General features: G+C 52.0%; 1 protein-coding gene across 3 annotated transcripts; it reads left to right on the top strand.

Annotated features, from left to right (window-relative positions):
- Nucleotides 1-4,270: 4,270 nt before the first annotated feature.
- On the top strand, nucleotides 4,271-23,261 carry DGAT2 (diacylglycerol O-acyltransferase 2). 3 transcript variants are annotated; one of them, XM_085536685.1, is made up of 8 exons: nucleotides 4,271-4,390; nucleotides 13,755-13,874; nucleotides 14,069-14,176; nucleotides 14,503-14,573; nucleotides 18,940-19,144; nucleotides 20,212-20,386; nucleotides 20,932-21,134; nucleotides 21,907-23,261. In XM_085536685.1, the coding sequence occupies exons 2-8, from the start codon at nucleotides 13,871-13,873 to the stop codon at nucleotides 22,059-22,061; spliced, it is 921 nt and encodes a 306-aa protein (XP_085392811.1). In that variant the 5' UTR covers nucleotides 4,271-4,390; nucleotides 13,755-13,870; the 3' UTR covers nucleotides 22,062-23,261. The 3 variants fall into 3 exon arrangements, with proteins under 3 accessions (XP_085392811.1, XP_015708079.1, XP_015708078.2); XM_015852593.3 differs by lacking the exon at nucleotides 4,271-4,390 and adding an exon at nucleotides 9,383-9,529; XM_015852592.3 differs by lacking the exon at nucleotides 4,271-4,390 and adding an exon at nucleotides 12,501-12,648.
- The last annotated feature ends 2,149 nt before the right edge of the window (nucleotides 23,262-25,410 follow it).

Below are 25,410 nucleotides of genomic sequence, written 5' to 3' on the forward strand. Positions count from 1 at the left end.
ACACAGCTATAGGGTTCTTCCAGCAGGGTGATACGTGAGGTCGGGATTCCAAGAAGTGTTTATAAAGTGATTAACTTCCCCGTTCTGAAAAGAGGATCCACTGAGCTCGGAGCCTCATTTTACCCCCCAGATCTCCCCTGGACAGACCCGCAATCAGCATGTGATGCCCTCAACCAACTTAACCCATGTCCCTCAGGCAAAGGAATGAGGGTTAAGGTTTTCTCAGGGCTGTGTTTTATATCAGGACGTGGCATTACCTACAAATCCCACCAGGATCCTCATTTCCAAGAACTGCCGAGCACTTTATGCTTAAATGCAACCCATAATTCCCAGAGCAGCAGCACAGGAGATCCTGTAACCCCAACAGTGATGCTCTGAGCCTGAACCCATGAGCATCACAGCCAGCCATCATCAGCACCACGGCCCAGATCCTTCTGTGTCAACACCCAGCCATCTTCCCCAGGGTCACAGCACTGGAGGAGACCTCAGCAGAATAGGATGGAAATAACAGCAACCCCAACAGTGTCCTACAGGAGGATGAGAATGGGTTTGGCTCACAAATATATGAAGGAAAGAAGCAGAAAAGTGTCCTGTGTGTCTCAATGCTCCTTTCCTGACCGCATCCCCATCTGCTACCCCCCCTCCTGTGTTGCAGGGATTGGCCAAGTGGGAAATTTCTTGGGAAAAATATAAATCGTAGGGTCATAGAAGGATAGAATGGTCTGGGTTGCAAAGGCCCACAGTGCTCATCCAGTTCCACCCTTTTGCTATGTGCAGGGTCACCAACCAGCAACATGGCTGTGTCTGAACTTCCCTGTTAAATAAAGGGAACAGCCCTGCTGACCTCCTAACGTCCCTTCCCAGCCCCATCTCTCTTTGTTGGCAGACCTGGGAATGGTAACATCATCTCCATTCTCACCTCCAGCTTCTCTAAGAGGATTTCCCCCAGGATGTGCCTTAGCTAATAAGGCTTCAACAGATCTTTTGTGGGGCCAGCTTTAGCACGACCTGCTAGGAAGTGATCAATACCCAACATTTTCCCTATCACTGGGTTTTGTTGCTTCTCTTGTTCTTTCCTCTGACCAATACATGAGAAAATGAAGGGATGAGAGCTTTCTTGATCAAAATAAACTTATACACTGCTTCTCCAACACATGAGGGGCACTTCACAGAATCACAGAATCACAGAATGACCCGGGTTGGAAGGGACCTCAAGGATCATGTAGTTCCAACCCCCTGCCTAGCAGGGCCACTAAACATACACCTTTACTAGATCAGGTTGCCCAGGGCCCTGTCCAACCTGGTCTTGAACACCTCCAAGGACGGGGCATCCACAACCTCACTGGGCAGCCTGTTCCAGGACCTAACCACCCTTCTAGTAAAGAACTTTCCCCTAACATCCAACCTAAATACTTCCAGCCTCAGCTCCACCTCCACAGATCTCCTTGCAGCCACAGGTTAAAACATGGAGTAGTTTTCTTTGTCATCTCCATGCTTAGCTCAGATCTGGGCTGAGCCGTACTGGTGGCTGCACTCTTCCTTGTTTTATTGCTGTGCCACCTCTCCCGCTGCTGCCTTGGCCATGCCCTGTCCCGGAGTTTGGCAATGCAGACACATCAGTGCGGTGGGTCAGGGCAGCACTGACCTCTGCCCTGCACAGATGCTCTGAGCTAGATGTAAAATCCATCTCATCTCAGTCCTTGTCTGGCAGATGTGGATATCCCAGACAAGGAGCTCTGATGTAACAGGATTGCAAGTTTGTACGAGGGAGCTGAAGCCAACTACTCTGGCAGATTAAAAAAGAGCAAGAGGGGAAATAGAAACATAGAATCATAGAATCACCAAGGTTGGAAAAGACCTACAAGGTCATCCAGCCCCACTGTCTTCCTAACAGAGACTAGCAGACATGGCTGCCGCAGGTGGAGATGAAGCCCTAGGGATTATGTAGTAAAAGGGCTAAAATGGAGAGGCCTATTGCTTTATCCTTGTAAATGTATGTTAAAACTGGACATCATCTCTTTATTTCTCACTTTTTAAGTGAGAAAGTATCAGTTCTGCTTGCTTGATTTCAACTTGTTGACTTGGTCTTTTCTAGACTGATGTTCTTCTTTCTCCTTCTCCCTATATACCTATACTTCATCCCAGCACTTGGGTCAGCCCCAAAGCAGTTTGAATGGTGGAACTGATGGCTTATGAAAATGAAACTATTCTATTCTATTCTATTCTATTCTATTCTATTCTATTCTATTCTATTCTATTCTATTCTATTCTATTCTATTCTATTCTACTCTACTCCACTCTATTTTACCCCACCCCACCCTATCCTATCCTATCCTATCCTATCCTATCCTATCCTATCCTATCCTATCCTATCCTATCCTATCCTATCCTATCCTATCCTATCCTATCCTATCCTACCCTACCCTACCCTACCCTACCCTACCCTACTCTATCTTCTTTCTTAGACACTCCAGTGTCATGGCATGAGACAAAGAGCCATTTAGAGGCTGCACAGACAGTAGAGAAAATCAATACTGACCTGATCGAGCTGAGACCCCCATCTTGCAAGTGCCTATTTTAAGAGCGATGGGTACCACTCTTTCTCTGAATTTCCTGGCCTGATCATGCAACCCTGGGGCGCACGGAGATCATTTGCAGAAGAGTTATTGCTGCAGTGAATGGGACTCCTTGGGTAAGTAAAGGGTTGCAGGATTGGGTCTGTCTGGTGCCTGATGCCCACATGCATCTATGGAATGGCTCCACTGGGACCCACAAGGGTTGTGAAATCAGGCTGGTGTCTATTCCTTGCACACTTTGTTATCTCTGACTTGTTCTGTATTAATCTCTGTGTTAAAAGCCTCTGCTCTTAACACTGTGAGGGACTGAAGTCAGCCCTTCAGACTGTAGATCTGCCCCAACACCACAGGAAGGCTCAGGTTGTTGTTTAGATGGGCTGAGATAGGAGCAGTCAAAAACCAGCATCCTGCAGGATGTCCACCAACCCCTTCTGCCATACAACTTGTAGAGTGCCATAGTGGCAGTGCATTAGTGTGGCTCAGCTGACTTCCCAAAGGAAAGAGATGCACTTCTGTCCTAAGATCTTCTTCTCCATTCATCAGAAGGTGGGATTTTCAACTATGAAACGCTCATTCTTTTGAGGAAAAAAAAGCCACAAAAGTCCCCTGATCTCAGGTGTCCCCAGGGATGGGGGGGCACCACTGTCTCACAAGGCAGATTTGGCCATTGCTGTGCAGTTTCCATCCCCTCCCCTGGAGATAAATCCCTGGGTGTGGGTATGGGAATGGCCTTAACATCGAGGGGTCTCTTAACATCTCTGCAGGGCTGGAATCCTAAGGGAGGAGAGCAGTAGGATGAGGTGAAGGGAGGGTTTGCCCTCCTTTCCTCTGTGCACACATAGGTGCTCCTGTCTGATGGTTCCAAAGGGTTTGATGGTAGATGGCACAATGGCAAAATGCTTCAGGGATGGAAAGAAATGGGTGAATCCCAAGGGATGGCTCTGGGTCATGTCCATGTAAGTTCTGGTCATAGCACAGATTTCTTTCTTTTATTAATACGTTTTTTCTCGTTATCTTGGGATGATGGATCCCGTGAGGGATTTGAGGATGGAGCTGTTGTGGCCAAGGCAATAGTGTGCCCTGGAGGGCTGGCAGAGAGGTCAGTGTGGGGCAGGCAGCCTTGGCTAATAGCATTACAGGGACGAGCCCTGGGGACAGAGGGAATAAGAAGCTTTCATCAGGGATTCTCCTGGTGTTGAATCACATGGTGGGGGCAGGAAGGCCAAGAGGAGAGCTGCTGCCCTCAGTGCAGAGCTCTGCCATCTTTCAGCAATGGGAAATGCTATTTTATTCCATTGTATTTATAACCAGATGGCCATGCCTGCCCCGTCCATCCCTGGAGGTGTTCAAGGCCAGCTTGGAGGGGGCCCTGGGCAGCTTGGGCTGGTATCAATGTGGAGGCTGGTAGCTCTGCCTGTAGTGTGGGGCTTGGAGCTTCATGATCCCAGAGGTCCTTTCCAACCCCAACCATTCTGTGCCTGTAATTCTGTCCATGTCCTTCTTAATAAAAGCTGCAAACATAACTGCAAAAAGCACCAATCCTCCCTATTTCTTGCATGCCTGATGTGGTTCTGGAAAAGCCTCCCAGTCACAATGCATTACAAGCAGAGCCGGTTTGCTGCCTGTCACCAATCCTCCAGTGCTCACTGGCTGCAGGGACCAAAGTTCTTTAGCCTTACAGTTAATTTTTAGGTGCTCTAATTTTAGACCGTAGCTAGGCAGCCAGGCCCTGAGCCGCTGCCAGCATCCAAAATCTGGCTTTGCTCAGTGACTTGCATGAATCTTCCAGCCTTGCAGGAACAAGCGAGGGTGCGGTGAGTATTTCATTATTCCTAATACCCTTTTTCTTAATGCCCTCCAGCACGAAGCTCGCTGTGATCATTTCTTGCAGTTTGGGCCCAAATTTTCTTCCCCTCATGAAGCTTCAGAGGAGAAGCTCTCCTCATTCCTTTGCCTCTTTCCTGGGATGGTGGATGAAAACGCCCAGGAATGAGCCTGCACATGCCCGAGGTGCCCACATTACCTTCATAAATCACTCCGGTTCTGCAAAGCTCTGCTATGCAAACATCCCCTTCCCAGGCAAACTCTTTGGAGACAAAGCTGATAAATACCTGTGAGATAACAGCTCCGTGTGACACCGGGGTCTGGGGGCAGGGGGTAAAGCACAGCTCCAGGTCAAAACCAAACCTTTGGGCTGGGGCCTGGGCAAGTCTGATGCTGCTTTGGTGGATTCTGCTCCGGATGCAAAGGTCAGCATGTGCAATGAGCGTGGCGGTGCTGAGACGTGTGGGTGAGCTCTCCTGGATGAGCTCTGTGCTCACTCAGCTCTTTCCAGCTCCGGACTTGGTGCTGGTGCCTTTGAACCCTGGTAAAATCTGGGACTGCTGAACTCTGCAGATGGACTTCGCCAGAGCAACTGGATGCGCCTGCTCCGTCACGCTCTGGTTATGGAGCGAATGACCCACGGCTGTTTGCGCTGTTGGTGCGGGGAGGGGTGGGATGTGCAGTTTGTTGATGGGTCAGAAGAGCCCTGGCTGTCACATAACGGGAACGGGGGGTGGTTTCTGCCCATAAGGAAAGAGCTATCCGAGGATGGAGCATCAGGAAGGAGCAGCCCAGGCTGGGAAGATCACAACACACACCTCAAAAGTACGCCCAGCATTGGTAATTGGCACTGCACCCAGGGTGACAAATTGCTTCCCAACACAGATTAACAAACAGGTTCTGCAGGATCCCACTGCAAGACACAGTGAGGAAGAAAGAGAGACCACGGAGAGCTTTGTAGCTGATGAATTTAAGACTAAGAAAAGGGGTGAAGGATAAGTATGGGATTCCTACAACCACCTGAATCTGCAGTACCACATCCAAAAGGGTATGGGATGATATATGGGATTGATTCCACAGCTGTGCCTTGGTTTACATCATCTCCATACACAGCTTTTATATCTTTATACTGATGTCTTACGCAGCTTCTGCATCTTATCTGAAGCTCTGTAGAAGCAGATGACGTGTGTGGGTTTGGGATCACATCTCCTCTCCCCAGCCTGGCTGTCACCCTTGGCTCAGAGTTCACATTGATCACTAGGGCAATGTATGAGCCAACATCACACTTCCATATGTAACACCTGGACTGTGAACTGTCATCATCAAGGCAGGAGAAAGGATGGAGGCAAGGATGAATCCTCTCACCTGGAGGCTCTGGTTATGCTCAGGGCTGATGTGAGAAGCTCCAGGGCTCCCATGCCTACAATTAGCAGCAGAGAAAGAGGATACGAGGTCTGAAAGGGAAAGTCTTGCTCTGCAGAGTGAGCTCAGCCTAAGCCATGAACATGGCAGGTGGAAAAGCAACCACTGTGAGACTCATGAGGGGTTTTCTTTCTGCTTTGTTGGCTTGGAAAGTTGACTAAGTCAATACCTAGGTGACTTGGGTTCAAAACTCCCCTCTAAACCCCAGATCTTATCAGCTGGCTCATTGCTCATTATAAGACTCCCATTGGCACAGCTGCCCAGGGAATGGGGGATCACCATCCCTGGGGCTGGTTGGAGCTGTGGGGATGTGGCACTGAGGGATGTGGGCAGTGAGTGTGGTGGGCTGGGATGGGGGTGGGGATCTGAGAGGTCCTTTCCAACCTTAATCCCACAACATCCTTGTTATGAAACATAATGACTATGATCCTACTTAGGGACAGGGTTTAGAGGGGATGGTGGGGATGGGTTGGGGTTGGGCTTGGGGATCTTAGAGGTCTTCTTTTCCAACATGAATGATTCTGTGATTTGGCTGCATGTGTAGTGTGTACATACAACAAAGTCCTGCTCAGCACCATCTCCATTCAGATACTTCTCACATCCCCCAATCCTGCAATGAGACCCAGGGAAGACCTTTATTCCCAACCCAAATTCATTACACTGTAGACATCAGAAGAAATATAGGCCAGGCTGGATGTGATTGTGGTGCCTGAGCTAAGGCAGGCGTCACAGGAGAGAACCTGAGGAAAAAGGTCTTTTTCAGATGCTGTGACTGAAGCCTGTGAGAGGGAAATGGAGGCAGATCAATGGGGAAACCCTGGCAGCTATAAACCCTCTATGTTTAACCACAGAACCATAGAATACCCCGAGCTGGAAGGGACCCACAGGGATTGCTGAGCCCAACCCCAGCCCCACACAGCACCCCCAGACCCCAACCCCACAACAGAGCAGTGTCTCAGGGCTGTGCCCACTGCCCTGGGGAGTAAGAAATAAGAAAATAAAAATAGGAGTTTCTGGAAAGAGAGCATTTAAGAATTCCTGAACAAAGGGCTGCCACAGCAGAGGGAAGGACTCCGTGCTTTAAGCAGGAGGAGGAAAATTACTAAGACAGAGAAACTGGACTTGAGCATGTGCCAAATACAGGCAGTATCGTACATACACCCAAACATGTGGCCTTTGGGTGAAGACTGAACTCTGAACCTCGATAGGCTTTGAAAATAGGTCATTTTCCTGCTCCACGAGCATACAGGAATAATGCTACAGCTCAGTGCAGCAGTGGCCAGGCCAAGCACTGGAACACACTCCACACTTTGCCTGTATCTCCCAACCCCCCCAAATGGAAGTGGGGAGAGAAAAACAACTCACACCCTCCAAACCTTTCTGTTGGCATAAACCTAAACCAGCCTGCATTAAAAAACATGGCTGCAAAAGGGTGCATTGCTGCTTTGCTGAGAGCTTTATGTGCTGATAAGCAGAAGCAGGAATGAAGGAATCCAAAGGCACTTTGCTCTGTTGCTGTGTGCCCAGAGCTGCGGGCTACTCCTGCCCGTGTTTTGCAGGTGCAGGAGAAGTGGGATCTCTGAAAGGATGTTATTGTTGAAGAGTAATCTTGCCAGACGTGTGGTTTAATGACAGGCAGGGCCGTATGTCTGCTGTGCCAAGGCAGGAATGTAAGCACCGAGCAAAACAAACCGGGGGCATTTGCAAAAACAACCTTTGAACGAGCGCCGCAGCGCGAGTCCTCCTGGTGGGAAAACTTATCCTGGTGGGGAACGGAGCCAAGATGCTGCTCACCGTTCAGGACGGTGTTCTGCTTTTTCCCTGAGCTGAAGGGGAGAGGAAAAGAAGTCACAGGGTTCATAGGGGTGAAATGAGAGCCGGGTGGCAGCCGCCATCCCAGGGCTCAGCCGCGTCCTCACGGATCCAGGCTTGACTTTTCCTTCCTCCCAAGGACGGCAGTGCTGCAATCTGCACGTGTAAGTCATGCACTGGGATGCTGCCCAGCCTGGTGGCGGTGCTGATGTTCATGAGAGTCCTGCCGCTCTGTGGAGCAATGAAGGTTTTGTTATTGCCCTTCATGGCAGTGTATTTATGAGCTTTCCTCGCTCATGGCCCCCATTGGGGCTGGGACCCCACTGTGGATGTGGAGCAAGGCGACAATTGGGATCCAGAATGTTCACAACCCAACTGTGCAGCACGGTGGGTATCCATCCAGAGAACGTTACAGGACAGACGGTGGTCTGAGCACACTAACACCAAACCAACACTTACCCACCATCCCATGCTGTCACCACCTCGCAGCCTGATTTCTGCCTGGCTCAGTGTTAGTTAGGGTGGGATGGTTGGGTTGTGGTTGGACTTGATGACCTTTAAGGTCTTTTCCAACCTGAGCAGTTCTATGATTCTATGATTCTTTATCTTGATTACGATAAGAAAAGTGCCATGGCCTTGCTTTGCTTCTGGGGGTCTCTAAGCCAATAGAAGACATAGACATGCAGCAGGTCATTCCCCTTTTGCTCAGCAGTAGTTCAATGGTAATGACTTCTATTCTGGGCTCTCCTATGGAGCTCTTATCCAAGAGCTGTTGGGTAAGACCCTTTTTCCTCAGGCAGACTCTTGTAATTTTCCATTTTTATATGGATTTCAACAGGCCGTTCCAACTGCTGGAAGGCGTCCTTCGGCCCAATGGGACTCCTTTCGGCTCCGAAAGAGGGGACTGAAAGAAGAAATACAAAACTCTCTCACTCCTGACTCTGCAATTTGAGCTCTCCCCTGGCTGAAAAGGCCACGTTTTGCAAAACACTGGTGGACTTGTTTCTTTGGGACAGCAGAAGCGGCTGTTGCAGCAGCAATAGGGCAAACTGCCGCCTCAGCAAGGCACGGCCCCATTCCCACCCCAAAAGCCAGGCCAAAGGTGAAATGCTTCTCGAGGTGGTTCTTACTGTCCCTCCTCCAAATGCTCTTTGTTTTCAATAGGGTTTTCCTTGTAGGATCTCCAAGTGCTGCTCTGCTGGCGATTCTTTTAATTTCCTCCAAATTACAGGATGAAGGTGGTGCTGAGGGACGCAGTTATGGGGCAGTGCTGGTGGTGCGTGGATCGTTTGTTGGACTGGAAGATCTCAGAGCTCTTTTCCAACCTGAGAGGTTCTGTGACCCTATTAGGTTTTGTGGGTGGTTCAGGTAAACCTGCAGCCTGACTCCCACTGAACAAAGCCAGGAAGGCAACCACATTCCTAGCATTTTCTCCTTTGTGCTGATTTAACAGGGAGCCAGACCTCCCCAGTCCTGCTGGGGCACTGAAATGCATCACAGAGCTGAGTGGGGCAAGAAGGAGAGCACGGTATCCCACCCAGCACTTTGCTAATAGGGATTTCCCCCTCACCCCACAAACCTCGGCCGTGGGTACCCCGTGATGCAAACAGCACGGCCAGGACCCACAGCCCCCATTGGGGCGGAGGGACCGGGAGTGCCGCCCCGCCTCTCCCCGCCTTCCACCTCCTCCTCCTTCCTCCTCCTCCTCCTCCCGGGCTATATAGGGACTCGCTCTCTCCGCCCGCCCCATACACCCACAGCATCAGGGCCGTGCAGTTGTGTGCCCCCCATCCCCCGTACCCCCATCCCTGCATCCCGAGGGCTTGGCCGGGCCGGGCCCCGCATCCTCTGCGCCATGAAAACCATCATCGCCGCGTACTCGGGGGTGCTGCGAGGTACGGGGGCGGCGGGGCCGGGGGATGCTGAGCCGGGGGGAGGAGAGGGGTGACCCCATGGGGGGGGGGGTCGGCTGAGGTCTGAAGTTCGTGCCCACATCATCGTGCTATAGGGGGAGAGGATGGGGAAAGCGCGGTGCGGCTGCGGGCTTTTGCCGCAGCTCCGTGCGCAGGTTTCGCTTCGCGGAGAGCAGGGAGAGCTCCCTGCTGCAGGAGGATTTGGTGGATCGAGGTGGCGAACGTGGGCGTGTGGCTTCAAAATGAGCCTTTTCTCCTTTATTTTTGGTTCGGGTTTTTTTTTCCCCCCCCTCCTGGTGGTGGTGAAGTGTTTTATCAATATCAATTTATCAACATGCCGGCAGAATTCAGCTCTCGGCTGCGGGTTTGGCTCAGCGATGCTGGATTCCCCACCCTTACAGCAACAGGTTAAACACTGAAGGGGGAAAAAAAAAGACGGATAAACATGTGGCTGTTTCTTATTGCTTTACAGCGGGGGAGTGGAAGGCTCCGTGTGATTCTAAAGCGAGGTTTGCGTTGCAAAGTGCGGCTGAACGTTCGCTCCTGCAGCGCCGTGTTGGCAAAGGGATTTCCTGGGCGAGCAGAGCGAGTTGGGTGACCGCAGTGACAGCGAGCAGCCACCAACTGCTTCCTGCTGCCGGGCGGGGGGGGATGCTGGGGCAGCTCATAGGATGTGAATAGGAAGTAGAGCTTGCAGCTCAAAACGTATTTGTGTGATGGAGATGTGCAGCCACGCTCTGCTGCTGTGGCACATGTGTCAGGACCTGAAGACAGGGCACTTGCAGAGCATTGACCCCCATGCATTGAGAACGGCCTTCAACAGTGGCTGAATCTGTGCTGCCAAAGGCTTCCTGCCCCTAAGGAGCAGGCTGGTAATTCCTCCTGGGCTGGAAAGATGGGAAATGTCTTGTCTTGTTGATTAAGGGGCTCATTAGCAGAGCTAAGAGGCGCTGAACCTGGTGAGTTAACCCCTGTGCTTTTGCTTTTGGACATATCCATGTCTAAATCTCTGCTATAGATGTGGTGCCCATGGATGTGGGGCTGGCAGGTCTGCCTTCCCAGCAGCTCAAAGCTGATCCCATAGATCTGCCTGTGTTCCCCGTGCCCATCTCCGGTCCTTAGGGCAACTTGGATGTGACGTGCAGAGGCCGAATGGGTCACATGAATTAAGAGCGTGCAAGCTGTTAAACTGAGAGTCAACTGCGAGCCAAGGGCTGAGAATAAATCATTCAGGAGACCTATAAAATATGTAGGGCTGACCCCAGCCCTCAGCGGCCGCCCTGCCGTGTTAGCCATGGATCTAGGACACGTGCATAATTCAAAATGGAGTGTGGGTTAGGGACAGTGATTGGCCTCATCTCTAGATAATCCCGCTTAGTGGCGGAAAGCTCTTTACTCTCCTTGGGCCAGTTTTGCTCTGGGGCAGCTCATGGGGGTCCTGCAGTGATTTGGGGTGGATTTACCCATTTTTGTGTGTGGTTGGAGATGGGAGGCATGCAGCTGTCATGCAGCTCTATTGCCTGTCCCAGGCAATACAACGTGGGGCTGCTTTGAGCACCTGGTCAATGTGAGTAGCGGGCTCTTACCAGAGATGGGCTGGGGATTTCAGGTGGTATCCTGCAGCTCAAAGATGGGCTGAGACAAAGAGGTGCAGCACTCCATGCAAGGGAGCTCTGGTGCTGCTGGGCTGTATCCAGTGCAGCCTTCCAGTATTTAAGAGGGGATTGTAAACAGGAGGGCAATCCACCTTTTATAGGGGAAGAAAGTGACAGGACAAGGGAGAATGGTTTTAAGCTCAAGGAGGGAAAGTTTAGATTGGATGTAAGGAGAAGTTGTTTACAGAGAGTGGTGAGGTGCTGGAACAGCTGCCCAGAGGCTGTGGATGCCCCGTCCATCCCTGGAGGTGTTCAAGGCCAGCTTGGATGGGGCCCTGGGCAGCCTGGGCTGGTATCAATGTGGAGGTTGGTGGCCCTGCCTGTGGTGGGGGGTTGGAGCTTCATGAGATCCCTTCCAACCTGGGCTGTTTCATGTGTCATTGAGGGACATGGGCAGTGGGCATGGTGGGGTGGGTTGGCGTTGGGGATCTTGGAGGACTTTTCCGAGCTGAATGATTCAATGAGGGATTGTTGTCTTATCTTGACCTGACCCACTTTGGCCATAAGCTGCTGAGGTGCTGCCTTGTTTCTCTGGGGCAGCAGGAAGGATCCTGGCGTCAAAGCATTAAAGGTCGTCCTTTGTAGTTTCATCCTTATCCCATTTCGTCTTAGAGAAGTACCTTTGCTCCTCTGCTTTGGCTGATCTGTGGCTAAGAGCTTCAGTTGAGACTGAACTTTAGCCGTATGGAACTATGGTGTAGAATGCTTTGGAGTGGGGAAGGCAGCTCTGCTCAGCTGTACCTCGGAGTTGGTCTTACCATGTAGTTGGGGTTGGGTAGACCTCCCTTCTGATATGGAAGGGCACCTTGTGCTCTGGAGGGGCTCAGCCTTCATGGTATTATTTAAAAAGACCTTTAAGGTGATCCAGTCCAACTGTTGACCCAACATTACCGTGTCCACCAACCGGCGCCGCATCCTCCATCTAAATAAGCATCAGTTCTCATCTAAGGAAGGTGAAATGTGGTTCTTGGCAGAGGGTTAATGTGTTAATAAGTTGTCTTGTGAATGCATGAGATAAAGCCTGGCTTTAGCAAGCTTCCAGCTTGTATCTATTTGTAACATCAGTACTTCCTCATGGCTCATTTGTTTGGCTGCTGTTATTGTGCTATAGACTGAACTTTCTGGTGCCCGAGCCTGATAGCTGTGAAATGAGTTGAGAGACTCAGGATCTCACATAAGACCAGGGAAGTCGCTGGAATCCCTACACACGAGAGTGGGTTGCTATGGGTATGACCCCAAATTGTCAGGCTGTTCAGTTCTAGAACCGGTTGCCATAAGGACAGTGGGGTGAACAGGGTGGGCAGCATGTAGAGAGCTGTCAGCAGCAGAAAATGGGGGGGTCCGTGTTTCTGCAGGATTAAACATCTTCCTTTGGGGAAAGCCTGATGCAAATGGATGGCAGAGGCTGGGGTGTATGGAGTCTGTCTGCCTCATCCTTCATCGTGAGTAAGTCTGACAGGCCTTATAAAGCTGGTCATAGGGCTGAAGCTATTCAGGGGCATCCAGAGAAGGGTTACAGGGATGAGGAAGGGTCTGGAGTGTGAGGAGTAGCTCAGGTCCCTTGGGTTGTTCAGCCCAGAGCAGAGGAGGTGGAAGGGAGGATCATGGTGGCCCTGCAGCCCCTCGTGGCCCTACAGCTCTGCATGGCCCTACAGCCCCTTATGGCCCATGGGTTGGTGCCCCATAGGATGGCTCAGGTTGTACAGCTTAGCTGATCTGGGGTGCTGGGTTCCTCAACCCATGGATGTTTTAGCATTGTAATTGCAGGTGCCCCAAGAGTAAACGAGGTGGGCTTTGCTCCTGTTATGGATAACAAGCCATCTCTGACCCTTTGGACTTATTCTTGAGGACATAGTGGTGTCCCCAACCATATCCCTACTGCTGTAAGCTGGCATCTAGGAGGTCCATCCACATGGACTGCTTTAAACAACCCTTCTGGGACTGCCTCTATTGCAGCTCCGGGAGCACATGGGGCTTGATAGCATCTGCTGCACGGTGACTCACTATGAGATTTGTGGCCCAATGTGGATTGCTGAAGGATCTGAGCCTTTCTGTTTAGGTGCTGTGCTGCCTGAAGACCTGCAGCAGTGGCTATTGCTAGCCAAGGGTGCACACATTCAGCATAATTGCTGCTTAGCAGCACAGCATCCCTCCTAATAACAGGCTGATCCTTAAAAGGAGAAGGAAGTATGTCAGCACACCTTGGTTTGCATTCCAGCCAGCAATTATGGTGCTTGCAGATAGTAAAAGCAATGAGGAGATGGGAAGGAAAACCTCTGTGCAAGTGCTGCGTTCTGGAGGTGTTTGAGCAGGTGGTTCCTCATGGAAACCACATCTTTGGCTTCTGTTTGTTGACTGGAATGGTTGTAGCTCTGGAAGTGGTTTTCACCTCCTCCTTCTCCATGCTATAGAAAAATCACCATCGTTTTTCCCTTGCTGGGTCTCATGGTGAGCCCAGGCTGCTCCGGAGCACAGCTGGGGTTGGAGCTTGCTGATCTCTGAGCCCATCCCAGCAGCACGCAATGTGATTTTGCTTTTTGCTTTGCCCATAGGTACGGGGTCGAGCATTCTTTCTGCTCTGCAAGACTTGTTCTGGCTGTCTAAATCCAAAGTAGAGAAACAACTGCAGATCATCTCCGTGCTGCAATGGGTCCTCACGTTCCTCGTCATGGGTAAGTAATGCCCTCTGACCCAGAGCAAAGCTTCTTAGCTTTCCAGTTTTGGGGCAATGTTAGTGCATAAGAAGTGAATTCTATGTAGGCATTGGTATGAAATGATAGGTCCTTGGGCATGGGGCTCTTAATGCAAGCAGGAATGCTCTCTGCAGACCACAGCCTGACATCACTTTCTCCTTCCATGTACCCAGGTATTGCTTGCACTTTAATCCTCATGTACATCCTGTGCACAGATTGCTGGGCGATTGCTGCTCTGTATTTAGCCTGGCTGGTGTTTGACTGGAACACGCCAAGGAAAGGTAAATGATTCTGACTTGGCCACTGATATCTGTGTCCTTGTCTTCCTGTTAGGGCAAAGCTGCCCTTCTTTGTGATGGGTGCCTTCAGTTCCTGGTGGGGCTCAGCTGGGTCTCTTCCTGAAGGCACTGTTCTGTGCAATGCCCCACAAAGGCCCACAGTGCTCATCCATCCCAACCCCCTGCTGTGTGCAGGGTCACCAACCAGCAGCCCAGGCTGCCCAGAGCCACATCCAGCCTGGCCTTGAATGCCTGCAGGGATGGGGCATCCACAGCCTCCTTGGGCAACCTGTTCCAATGGCTTTAATAACACAGCTTTTTCTCTTCAGGTGGAAGAAGATCCCAATGGGTGAGAAATTGGGCAATGTGGAGGTACTTCAGGGATTATTTTCCAATAAGAGTGAGTAACAGCTTAACTCCGTGCTACGGGACTTATGCTTTAGACATAGTTGTAATATCTGCATCGGAGATGACTTTGGGCACGCAGTTCTATCTGTGACATTGACCTACAAGCAGGATGTTGCAGTGCAGCAGCTTGCAGCAGCTGTTCTTGTGAAATCAGACATGAATAATCGTGGTGGTACAGTTTGCAGGGGTTCTTATGATGGTTTCATCAGCAGACTCCTTGAGGCAGCCTTGCTTGCAGCAGTGGGGCTCCCTGTCCCAAGTGCAGCGGTCCTGCTTTGTGCCTGGCACCGTCTCTGCTCCCTGCTCATAAATCTCGCTCAGTTCTGTTCTGTTTTCCAGTTATTCCAGCCATATAACGGGGATGGATAGATGGGAATGCCATGCACCAACAGAGCTGCTTCATTGGGGAGCAGTGGCGTTAGCTCTGACATCCATCTGCTTTGTGGTTGTGAGCACCCAGCAGTGGGAACAGCTTCTGTTCTCTGCTTGTGTTGCTCCTCCCCTGATATCGCGGGTGTGCTGCAGGGCTGCGTTACCCAAAGGAGCTGGGAGTGAGCAGGGGGCAAATGGAGCCAGGAGGGAGCTCCGTGCTCTTTGGGAAGGCACGCAGGTGGAAGGGCAGTTATATAAGGCTGCTGGCAAGTGCTCGTTCAGGCTGAGCAAAAGGGAGGCACCATTGCATGGCTTGTGAATGAACCCCCCAGCTCCTGTAGTGCAGAGGATGCAGTTTTGTGGGAAGCCAAAGCAGCTCAGGTTGGATTCCTCCTTCCCAAAGCCACCTGAACTCCCAGGTGAAGGAATGTGCTGCTGGTGAGCAAAACTCTGCTGCTGCTGCTGGGTAATTATTGGTGATTTAGGTGTACATGGAAAATACTTTGTCTGCAAAGGCTGCCGGTGGTGGCAGGTCTTGTAGTCATGGAGAAGAGAACATGCTATAATGGAGGAGAAAGGTCTTGATTGCATTGCAGCAAGCCCTGCCTTCTTGTTATAGCTGAAGGTTAAAGGGAGTTGTTCTGTCCCAGGGATGTGATTCAAGGGGGCCACTGTCATGATGCATCTCCTCATCAGAGCACACAGCTGGGTTGGTGAAGTGTGTTTAGAAATGACATGGGGCAGATAGACAAGCTGAACTTCTGCTGTGAGATAAATGCTTGCTTGCTCACATGGCTGCAATCGTTTTGTGGCTATGGGGGTAGAGTTGTCCAAGGTTCATAGAACCCCACAGAAAGTGTTATGCAGAGGGCAGAACTTGAGGGATGAGAGCTATGGGGTTGCTCTTGTTACCACTGTGGGGAAACAACATACTTGTTGCAGGGGTTGTGGGGCTGGGAGGTGCAATTATGGAACAACTCCTAAAGAATAAAGCATCCCTATAATCTGTTGTAGGGAGTGGTACCAACCACATGAGCAGCTTGGGGTTGTGAAGGGCTCATCCTTGGATAAACTACTTATCCCTCTTCCAGTGTGAGAGAGGCTGGTCCAGAGACAAACATGATGCACCCTGTCCTCACTGGCTATGGGGAAGAGCCAAGCTGTGCTCCTGCCAGGCTGCTATGAGAATCATGGTATCATAGACTGGCTCGGGTTGGAAGGGATCTCATGAAGCTCCAACCCCCCACCACAGGCAGGGTCACCAACCTCCACATTGATACCAGCCCAGGCTGCCCAGGGCCTCATCCAAGCTGGCCTTGAACACCTCCAGGGATGGACGGGGCATCCACAGCCTCTCTGGGCAGCTGTTCCAGCTCCTCACCACTCTGCTCTCTGCACGCTTCAGTGATCTCTGCTTGGAGCACCATCCAACCTCTCCCCTCGTTCTGCTTTTTGCTCCTGGTGCAGAGCAGCAAAGTCTCTGCCAGCTTTCTCCATGCTTGAACATGACACTTACCTTTCCCATTCCCACAACTGGCACTGCCATTCTTTGAGTGTATTTGGCACTCCATTATATTTAACAGTAGGCTGTTCTTTCTTCATTGTGCTGTTTTACTGCTTCAGTGGGCAGGTTTAGATCTATTTAAGGAAATCTGCCTGTGTTAACAGTGGGGCAGAGGGAGGGACCTTTGCTCTTGGTGAGATGTGCTCCGTCCCAGGCTGGGATAGGTGTGTTAACACGGAGGGGTGAAGGTCCAGCTTCAGTCCCAGCTGGGTGGGATGCAGATGGGATGCACTGCCTTTGTCTTGCCATGGGTGCATTGAGGCTATGGGGAACTAAGCAGGGCTGGAAAAGACTTTGAGAGGGTATCTGAACAGCAGATATTTCCCTTGTCCTTGTAACAGGTGAGCTGGCTCCCTGCGTGCCTCCTGTCCTATGTCAGCCCTATTGGGGTACCCTTGCCAGGAGGAGTGTAACCCTATACCTGTTGGTAGGAGTTGGGCTGCTGGGCTATGTCCTGGCTGGGTGCATGTAGGGTACAGCAGTGAAGGGCTCTGCATGGGGAACACGTGTCCTTCACGTGGCTGAGGGGTTGGAGCTGAGTGCTGCTCTGGGCTGGCAGCAGCAGCACAGCATGGTGGGGTCAGAGCCAACCCCAGCTTGACTGAGCTCAGCTTGTGCTCCAGAGGGACAAGGGCAACAAGCAGGCAGGTTTCTCTTAAAGCCACAGAGCTTGGTGCAGGCAGAGGATGGCTCTTCTCCTTGGCTTTAAGAAGAGCTTTGGAGAAGAAGAGGCTCTACATTCACTGGAACAGGTTGCCCAAGGAGGCTGTGGATGCCCCATCCCTGCAGGCATTCAAGGCCAGGCTGGATGTGGCTCTGGGCAGCCTGGGCTGCTGGTTGGTGACCCTGCACACAGCAGGGGGTTTGGAATTGGATGAGCACTGTGGGCCTTTACAACCCAGGCCATTCTGTCATTCTATGATAGGTCCAACCACAGCCATGGTGTGGTTGGCTGCTGGATCCTGAGTCTCTCCTACAAGTGAGCAAGAACTGAGGATGGAGGGGGTGACCCCCACTTATCACATCACTGCTTTCTTTCCCTCTGATCAATCTCGGAGCCCTGCCTGGTCAAGCTGGAGGGAAGTCATCTGCTCATTAGGCAAAAAGGGAAAGGGGACAAAGGATGGCTTGGTGTGACAGAGCACAGGGCTCTATGGGGCTTCTGCAACAACCACAAGTGCCTCAAGTGACCTCCAAGCTCAGGGGAAGTGTGGTAGGGGGCGGTCAGTTTGTTCATGCCATGTAATGTCATAGAATGACGTGTGTTGAAAAGGCCCACAGTGCTCACCCAGCTCCAACCCCCTGCTGTGTGCAGGGTCACCAACCAGCAGCCCAGGCTGCCCAGAGCCACATCCAGCCTGGCCTTGAATGCCTGCAGGGATGGGGCATCCACAGCCTCCTTGGGCAACCTGTTCCAGTGCATCACCACCCTCTGGGTGTCAAACCCCTTCCTAAGATCCAACCTGAACCTCCCCTGTCTCACTTTAAAGCCATTCCCCCTTGTCCTGTCATGCCATGCTGCAGCTGTGGTCTGAAATAGTGCATGCAGGATAGCAGGAGGAAGGAATCCAATTTCTGGGCATTGGACCAGCATGTTGCAATTGTACTTAAGCTCTGTGATTCAACAGCACAGATTTGGCTGCTGCCAAAGAACTTCTTGGACAGGACAGCGGTGTGACGTCTCAGAAAGCTGAGCCTCTTCCAGTGGGAGCTGACATGGATGGACCTTTGTGTGCCCCTCTGGGGGCTGCAGTGCAGCTGGTTGGCTCGTGGTGCTGGAGGGCACGGACACTTCGTGGTGCCCTTGATGTCCAAGCCGATGAGCAGATAGGGGATGTTTGCACCCCCAGAGCAGTGTGCTCCTGCAGCACACAGCACTGCTGGGGATGGCGGAGGTGTCCTATGAGCTCAGCACAGCATCTCCTGGCAATGCTGAGCCACCCTGCCAACACTTCCTTCCTGGAAGGTGCCCAGCAGGAGGATGGAACAATGACTGTGTTCAGCTGTTAAACAAACTTGCTCACGCTATGGGAGGCTGATCTTCCATTTCATCGCGGGGTGTGAACTGCCACGGAGCCAAAGGGCTGGGAGGGAGGCGTAGCTGCGGTTGTAGCGCTGCAAGGAACTGGGTTGGTTTGGGCTGCAGGCCCGCAGCAACACCTTTGGGAGGAGTGCAGGAACAAAGGGCGCAGGCGGCTGCAGGCTGCCCCTGTCCCTGCATGGCTCTTTGTCCTCCTGGTGACTAAGATCCATCTGTTTATTCATGAAGTCTGAGTTGCAACCCGAAATCCAGAGCAGCCCATTGTGCTGTTCTTGGGGAGAAGGAGGGCAAAAGCAGCAGGGTTGTACTCTGAACTTGCTGGTTGTTGTTTCCTGTTGAACCGCATCACGCCTTCACGCAAACTCACTCCTTCCTTCGCAGCTGGTGAAAACCCACAACCTGCTGACCAGCAGGAATTACATCTTTGGTTACCACCCTCACGGCATCATGGGCCTGGGAGCCTTCTGCAACTTCAGCACAGAGGCCACAGGAGTCAGCCAGAAATTCCCCGGGATCCGGCCGTACCTGGCGACCCTGGCTGGGAACTTCAGGATGCCCATCCTGAGGGACTACCTGATGTCTGGGGGTGAGTGCAAGAGATTCTCCTGCACATTGGAAGCACCTCACCACTCTCTGTAAACAACTTCCCCCTGACATCCAACCTCAATCTGCCCTCCTTCAACTCCAAACCATTTCCCCTTGTCCTGCTGTGATCTTCCCTTTCACAGAGTTGACTCCCCTCCTGTCTGTAGGCTCCCTTTAGGTCCTGGCAGGCTGCAATGAGGTCACCCCGCAGCCTTCTCTTTTCCAGGCTGAACAAGCCCAGCTCCCTCAGCCTGTCAGTAGCAGTATAACATGGTCTACTTGTGCATCTCATAACATGAGGTGGCACACAGATAGGTTTTATGGCTATGGTGGATGCTCTCTTCATCCAATCACGATTTCAGACCCTTGCCAGAATTCTCAGTTTGGGGGTACTGCGTGGCTTCAGCTGTTCAGAAGAGCCGTGGCCCTGGAAGTCTTCCTACAGATGGGTCACAGGGCTGTGGCAGCCATAAGTAATGATGGAATTGCAGGGATTATAAGGGACCTCCAGAGATCATTGAGTCCAACTCCCAGACTTGTTGGATAAATAGGCCTGGTGTTTTTTATAGATTCCCCTGTTTCAGTGATCATTACAACCTGGGATACCCTACAGTTCCATACCCGACCTGGAGGGTATCACTGCAAAACATCATTGCCATATGAGAGGGGATGGATCCACATCAGGAAGGCTTCTCAGTTCTTTGTATGACCAAAGCATCCTCACACGATGGCTTATTTCACTTCTTGCTCTGCTGAGAAACTGGTTGGGTTCAGCCTTGGAGCCATCAAAATAATGCAGCTGCTTTGCTTCCACCCCAAGGCTAAGCCTGCTCCTACAGCTACTTGAGAGCTGGTGGTGAGGGATTTTATCCAGCACCAAAGCAGACTAGCAGCATAGTCAAAGAACAGGGAACCTGCCAATACACCCAGCCCTTCTCCGTGGCCATGGGGACATTGGGGTTGCAGCTCAGTTTTCAATCAAGCCCACAGGTGTTGCTGGTGCCCTGGGGCCATCCAGGCATGGTTTGGGCTGCAGCATGACCTTCATCTCTCCGCTGACTATTGCAGGTATATGTCCCGTGAACCGTGACAGCATAGACTATATCTTGTCCAAGAATGGCAGCGGCAACGCCATCATCATCGTGGTGGGAGGAGCAGCAGAGTCCCTCAACTGCACCCCTGGGAAGAACTCGGTGACACTGAGAAACAGGAAGGGATTTGTGAAACTGGCCCTGCGGCACGGGTAAGAGATGGCACAGAGCATAGAGCAGCACTGTTAGCGCATGGAGGGGGCTGCCATCCCCTGCTGTGCTGAGACACTGTGTGCCCAAAGCCTCAGATGCATCACCCTGTCCTGTCTGCTTGCTCTGAGCACAGGCAGGGGTAGGAAGCTGCCTGGGAAAGAATCACAGAACGATAGAACGGCCTGTGTTGTAAAGGCCCACAGTGCTCATCCATCCCAACCCCCTGCTGTGTGCAGGGTCACCAACCAGCAGCCCAGGCTGCCCAGAGCCACATCCAGCCTGGCTTTGAATGGCTGCAGGGATGGGGCATCCACAGCCTCCTTGGGCAACCTGTGCCAGTGCGTCACCACCCTCTGGGGGAAAAACTTCCTCCTCAGATCCAACCTAAACCTCCCCTGTCTCACTTCAAAACTGTATCACGCCCAATAACATCTGCAAGTGTGCAGCCTGGAGAGTACACAGTGGTTGTGGGGCTGTAATATGGGGCTGTAATATGGGCTGCAGACTGGGGCATGTGTGGTGTAACAGCTCTCCATCTTTCCAGCGCCGACTTGGTTCCTGTCTACTCTTTTGGGGAGAATGAAGTGTACAAGCAGGTGATCTTTGAGGAGGGCTCCTGGGGAAGATGGGTTCAGAAGAAGTTTCAGAAGCACATTGGCTTTGCTCCATGCATCTTCCATGGCCGTGGGCTCTTCTCCTCAAACACGTGGGGCTTGCTGCCATACTCCAAGCCCATCACCACTGTTGGTAAGGTCTTTGGATAAATATACTGTGTGCTTCTGTTGGTACCAGCATGACTGAATCTGTGCCATATCCTTCCTCTAGCTTGGTCTTGGGGTCTTGATGATACAAGTCCATTTTCCTGCTATATGAAACCAAGAGTGAGCTGCCATAGATTCCAGTGTCTGAAAGACCCCTGTCATTCTCTGCTCCTAGCAGCTTTACCACATGAGCTTATTTTGGATGAAACTGTGGCTGCTCCCTCCCCTGGTTCTGGACAACCCAAATCAGCCTGCCCCATTGTGCTCCTGGGACCAGCAGTGTGATGTGACCTAATAACTAAGTCTTAAAGCAAACCCTAGAATTTGACTTTGAGTCTTCCAGGCCAAGGCCATAATGCTTTTAGGGATAAAAAGTTGTTTCTTCCCCTCTGGCCGTAGTTGGAGTGCATGAGGACTACAGCTTTGGGTCTTAGAACCATAGAACCATAGAATTATAGAATTATAGGATGGTCTCGGTTGCAAAGACCCACAGTGCTCATCCAGTTCCAGCCCCCTGCTATGTGCAGGGTCACCAACCAGCAGCCCAGGCTGCCCAGAGCCACATCCAGCCTGGCCTTGAAAGCATCCAAATTCTTGGTCCTATGAGCTGTGGAGGGCTGTACTGCTGGGCCCAGCACAGCAAGCTGTGCTATGGCAGCATGGCTGTGCTGAACTGACACTGGTAGTGCAGGAGGACAGATCTCTATGGAAGCGCTCATCCTAACACGTGGATCTCTCCTTTTCCCTTTCTCCATCAGTGGGTGAACCCATCACCATCCCAAAGATCGAAAACCCATCTCAGAAGGAAGTGGACTTCTACCACAGCGTGTACGTGGACTCCCTGATCAAACTCTTTGACAAGTACAAAGGCAAGTTTGGGTTGCCAGAGACTGAGGTGCTGGAAGTCAACTGAAGGGTCCGGCTCAGCAGCACCTTGTCCGGGATTCCAAACCGTCATCGCGTATCTGGAAGCGTGTGTGGGTGTACGTGTCCTTCTAAAGGCAATGTTTAAAGTATTGCTAGGCCACATGTGAACACTGACCTAAAAAAAAGAAAAGCTTTCCTTTGGATCGATCCCATGACAAACCTCTTTCTATCCAAATGAGCACAACTCCCCATTGCTGTGAGGATTTGGATGGGGGAAATGATCGCCTTTGTCACCTGCTGCGTACTGCTGTTGGATTGCCAGAGGTGGATTGGAAGTGTTCCTGCATCTGCTGGGCGAGCTGTTCAGGGGGGAGAGCAGCATCCATCACCAACAAGCAGAGCAGTGCTTGGATTGTGAGCAGTATTACTGGTGCATTGCACAAGAGCTGTGCTGAGATGTGCTCACACAGCACAGGAGCTTTTCTGCTTTGGAAAAGCCCCGCTGAAAGCACCAAAGCCAGAACTGGGGAGAGGTGCAGGAATGCCAAAGATATTGGAGCCCAGTGGGTCTGCACCGTGTGGGATGCTGTGGTGGCTGGCACTTCACCACCTGTGTTCAGAATGTCACTTTAGGAGCTGTGCTGCAGGAGCAATGGGACTCCTCCATAGCCATACAGCCCCAGGGGCAGCGGGGTGGTGCAATAGTGTGGCCCGGTGCTGCAGACCCATGGGAAGCCGGTCGGGGTAAATGCAGTGGGGCTGCTGGTGGTTTGGAGCCTAAAAGCATTTGGGGAAAGCTAGGAGTAACTTGTGCCCTAAGATGGCTTTTAACTCTTCTGTCCAGTGAATGTAAAGGAGTAGCCTTCTCACGCATAGGATGTGCAGTGAGTGGATTTTAAAGTGTTTCTCTGATGTTTACATGGATGCTAACGCTGCTTGTAGTGAGATTCCTTTGGAGTACAGCGCGTCTGTGTGTAAAGCTGAAACATTGCACTACTTGCATGTCTGCCTTCTCCGCGCTGCAGCTGTTCCAAGCTCTGAAATGTGCCTTTCTTCCACGCGAGCGGACGGTCCTTCACATTCCTGGAATCTGTCCCATCTGATGGACTGTTATCTCACCGTTATCTCATTGTTATCTCACTGTTATCTCACTGTTGTTATCTCACAGAGGACCCCTTTTGGTTGGTTGTTGTTTGTTGGGGTTTTTTTTGTACAGATTTCTAGAAATAAACTTGGGCAAAACCAATGGGCTGCTTTGGTGTTGTACCATGCTGGGGTAGGTTGGTGATACATCAGTTGCTTGGGTTCGGTGCTGCATCCCTGGCTCAGGGCTGAGGAGGTCCCCCCATATCCCTCCCCAACCCCCATCCGTCCTCCCCTGGAGGTGCAAAGTGCTCCAGAAATAGCCGGCATTGCTGTAAAGTTCATGTGCTATTTTAGTAATGGACGAGGGCCGAACCCGTTGTCTGTGGGCTGGGGGTGACCTCTGAGCTGCAGAACTGCTCTGTCACTGCTGGCCAACCGTCACAGCTCGCAATGGGGACAGCCAGACACGCGTGTTGCCCTTCTCAGTCTGTGGGCATTGCAAGCGCTCTGGTTGGCGAGATAAGCCTGGCTGCTCAGCAGCCCTTTTCCTCACCCCTATTAAAATCCATTTGGATCCCCAGGGCTGCGTGGGATGAGAAGGGAAGCTCTGGGAGCACTGACCCGGGGGAGGTCAGCTCTCAGGGCCTTCCCACAGCTGTCTGCTCGCTTATCAAGTCTGGTATCAAAGCACAGCTGCTGTGCACCAATTCCTTCGAGCGGAGGAGGGAGGGAACTGTTCCAAACAAGCAGCCACTGCTGCACGGGGCTGTGCTAATGGATGTGGTGTAATTGCCCCTGACTCAGTGGGGACATGCTGTGGGTTGCTGGGAGGATGAGGACAACGTGAGGTGGCACTGCTGGGCTCTGTCCTGCCTGTTGTCTGGGCATCTCTTGTACCATAAGTGGGTTGGGCTCCTGCTGGCCATAGACTTGCCCAGATAAAGTTATTCTTATAGTCCTCGAGAAACAGGGTCTTCAGCTGAGCATCCTTCCCATCTTCTGCTGGTGTTTAGACCCACAAGGGCTGGAAAAGCCCTCTAAGATCCCCAGGCCCACCCCACCATGCCCACTACCCACATCCCTCAGTGCCACATCCCTGCAGCTCTGGGATACCCGCAGGGACAATGACCCCCATTCCCTGGGCAGCTGTGTCACAGCATCACCACTCGTTGGGGAAGGAATGTTCCTAACACCCAACCTGACCCCCCCTGTTGTAATTTGAGGCTGTCACCTCTCATCCTTTAATCCTTATGGGAGCGGTCCTGCTGCCCTCTCCAGGCCTCTGTTAGGAACTGAGGATCATAGGGAACATTCTGAGTTGGAAAGGACCCACAGGGAACACAAGGCCCAACCCCCAGCCCCACACAGCACCACAAACCCAACCCTATGGGAGTATAAGAAAGCCTGTTCAGAGCAGATGCTGTGGAGCAAGATAAGAAGCATGAGAAAGCAAAGCTGAGAACCAAGGACATCTCCAGAAGGGGAGAAAAGCAAAAGGAACGGCTCATGGCTCTGTTTGGATGAGTGCCTGCATGCACGGCTATGGAGTGTTTGTGGATTGCTTTGTTGACACGTAAAGGCAGATGGGAAAGTTGTAAAGGTTGATGGGAAAGCTAAAGAAGGGAACTTGTGAATGTATGCAAGTGATGAGAGAACCTGTAATAAAGGATTTGGATCGTTCACATATGACTCCATGCCTGATTGTCACAGCACCCAATGTCAGAGCAGTGTCCCAGCACTCTCTGATCTCCAGCAGCTCAGGGTTGTCCCACCGTGCTGGGAGCTGAGCCATGCCTACCACCCAGTGGGGCACAGCCTTTCCCTTGCCCCTCATCCTCCCCACCTCTCCAAGCATGGGGAGATTGGAGGGCATAGGGAGAGTGGAGAGCAGGGGAGCACAGGGAGACTGGGATCACTGGGGAGTGGGGAACCCGAGGAGCAGGGCATGGCCAGGCTCCCCTCCTCCCAGCATGGAGGGTCTCCACTGGGAGCTCTGTGCGGAGCCCATGGGACCCAGACAGCAGAGCAGCACCCCAGCTCTGTGCTGCCCCAGCCCAGGTGCTGCCTTTCTGCTGCAGCTGCAGAGGAGATGCTGGGCATGTTCTCCAGGCACCTTCTGGCTCAGAGCTGCTCCTGACACTTCCCAGCTCAGCGCTGCACAGCGGGGTTGGGGCAGCACTGCAGGTTGGAGCTGCCCCACAGCCTGGGGCCCACACACCCACCCCACTCCCACAGCAGACCCGGGTCCCCACACCTCCCAGGTGCCACCAGGACCACAATGCAGCACAGCAACACAAACAGCATCAGAA

This window comes from Coturnix japonica, chromosome 1 (genome assembly GCF_054131305.1).
Source record: "Coturnix japonica strain WE chromosome 1, WE-NBRP24, whole genome shotgun sequence".
NCBI lineage: Eukaryota > Metazoa > Chordata > Aves > Galliformes > Phasianidae > Coturnix > Coturnix japonica.

What these genes read in the sequence shown, in the direction of transcription:
- DGAT2 (XM_015852592.3), top strand. Translation starts at nt 12,588, where the DNA reads ATGCAAATGGATGGCAGAGGCTGGGGTGTATGGAGTCTGTCTGCCTCA. An exon ending in GGACTACCTGATGTCTGGGG is followed by an intron (nt 19,145 to 20,211) that starts GTGAGTGCAAGA and finishes TGACTATTGCAG; the next exon opens with GTATATGTCCCGTGAACCGT. An exon ending in CAAGCCCATCACCACTGTTG is followed by an intron (nt 21,135 to 21,906) that starts GTAAGGTCTTTG and finishes TTTCTCCATCAG; the next exon opens with TGGGTGAACCCATCACCATC.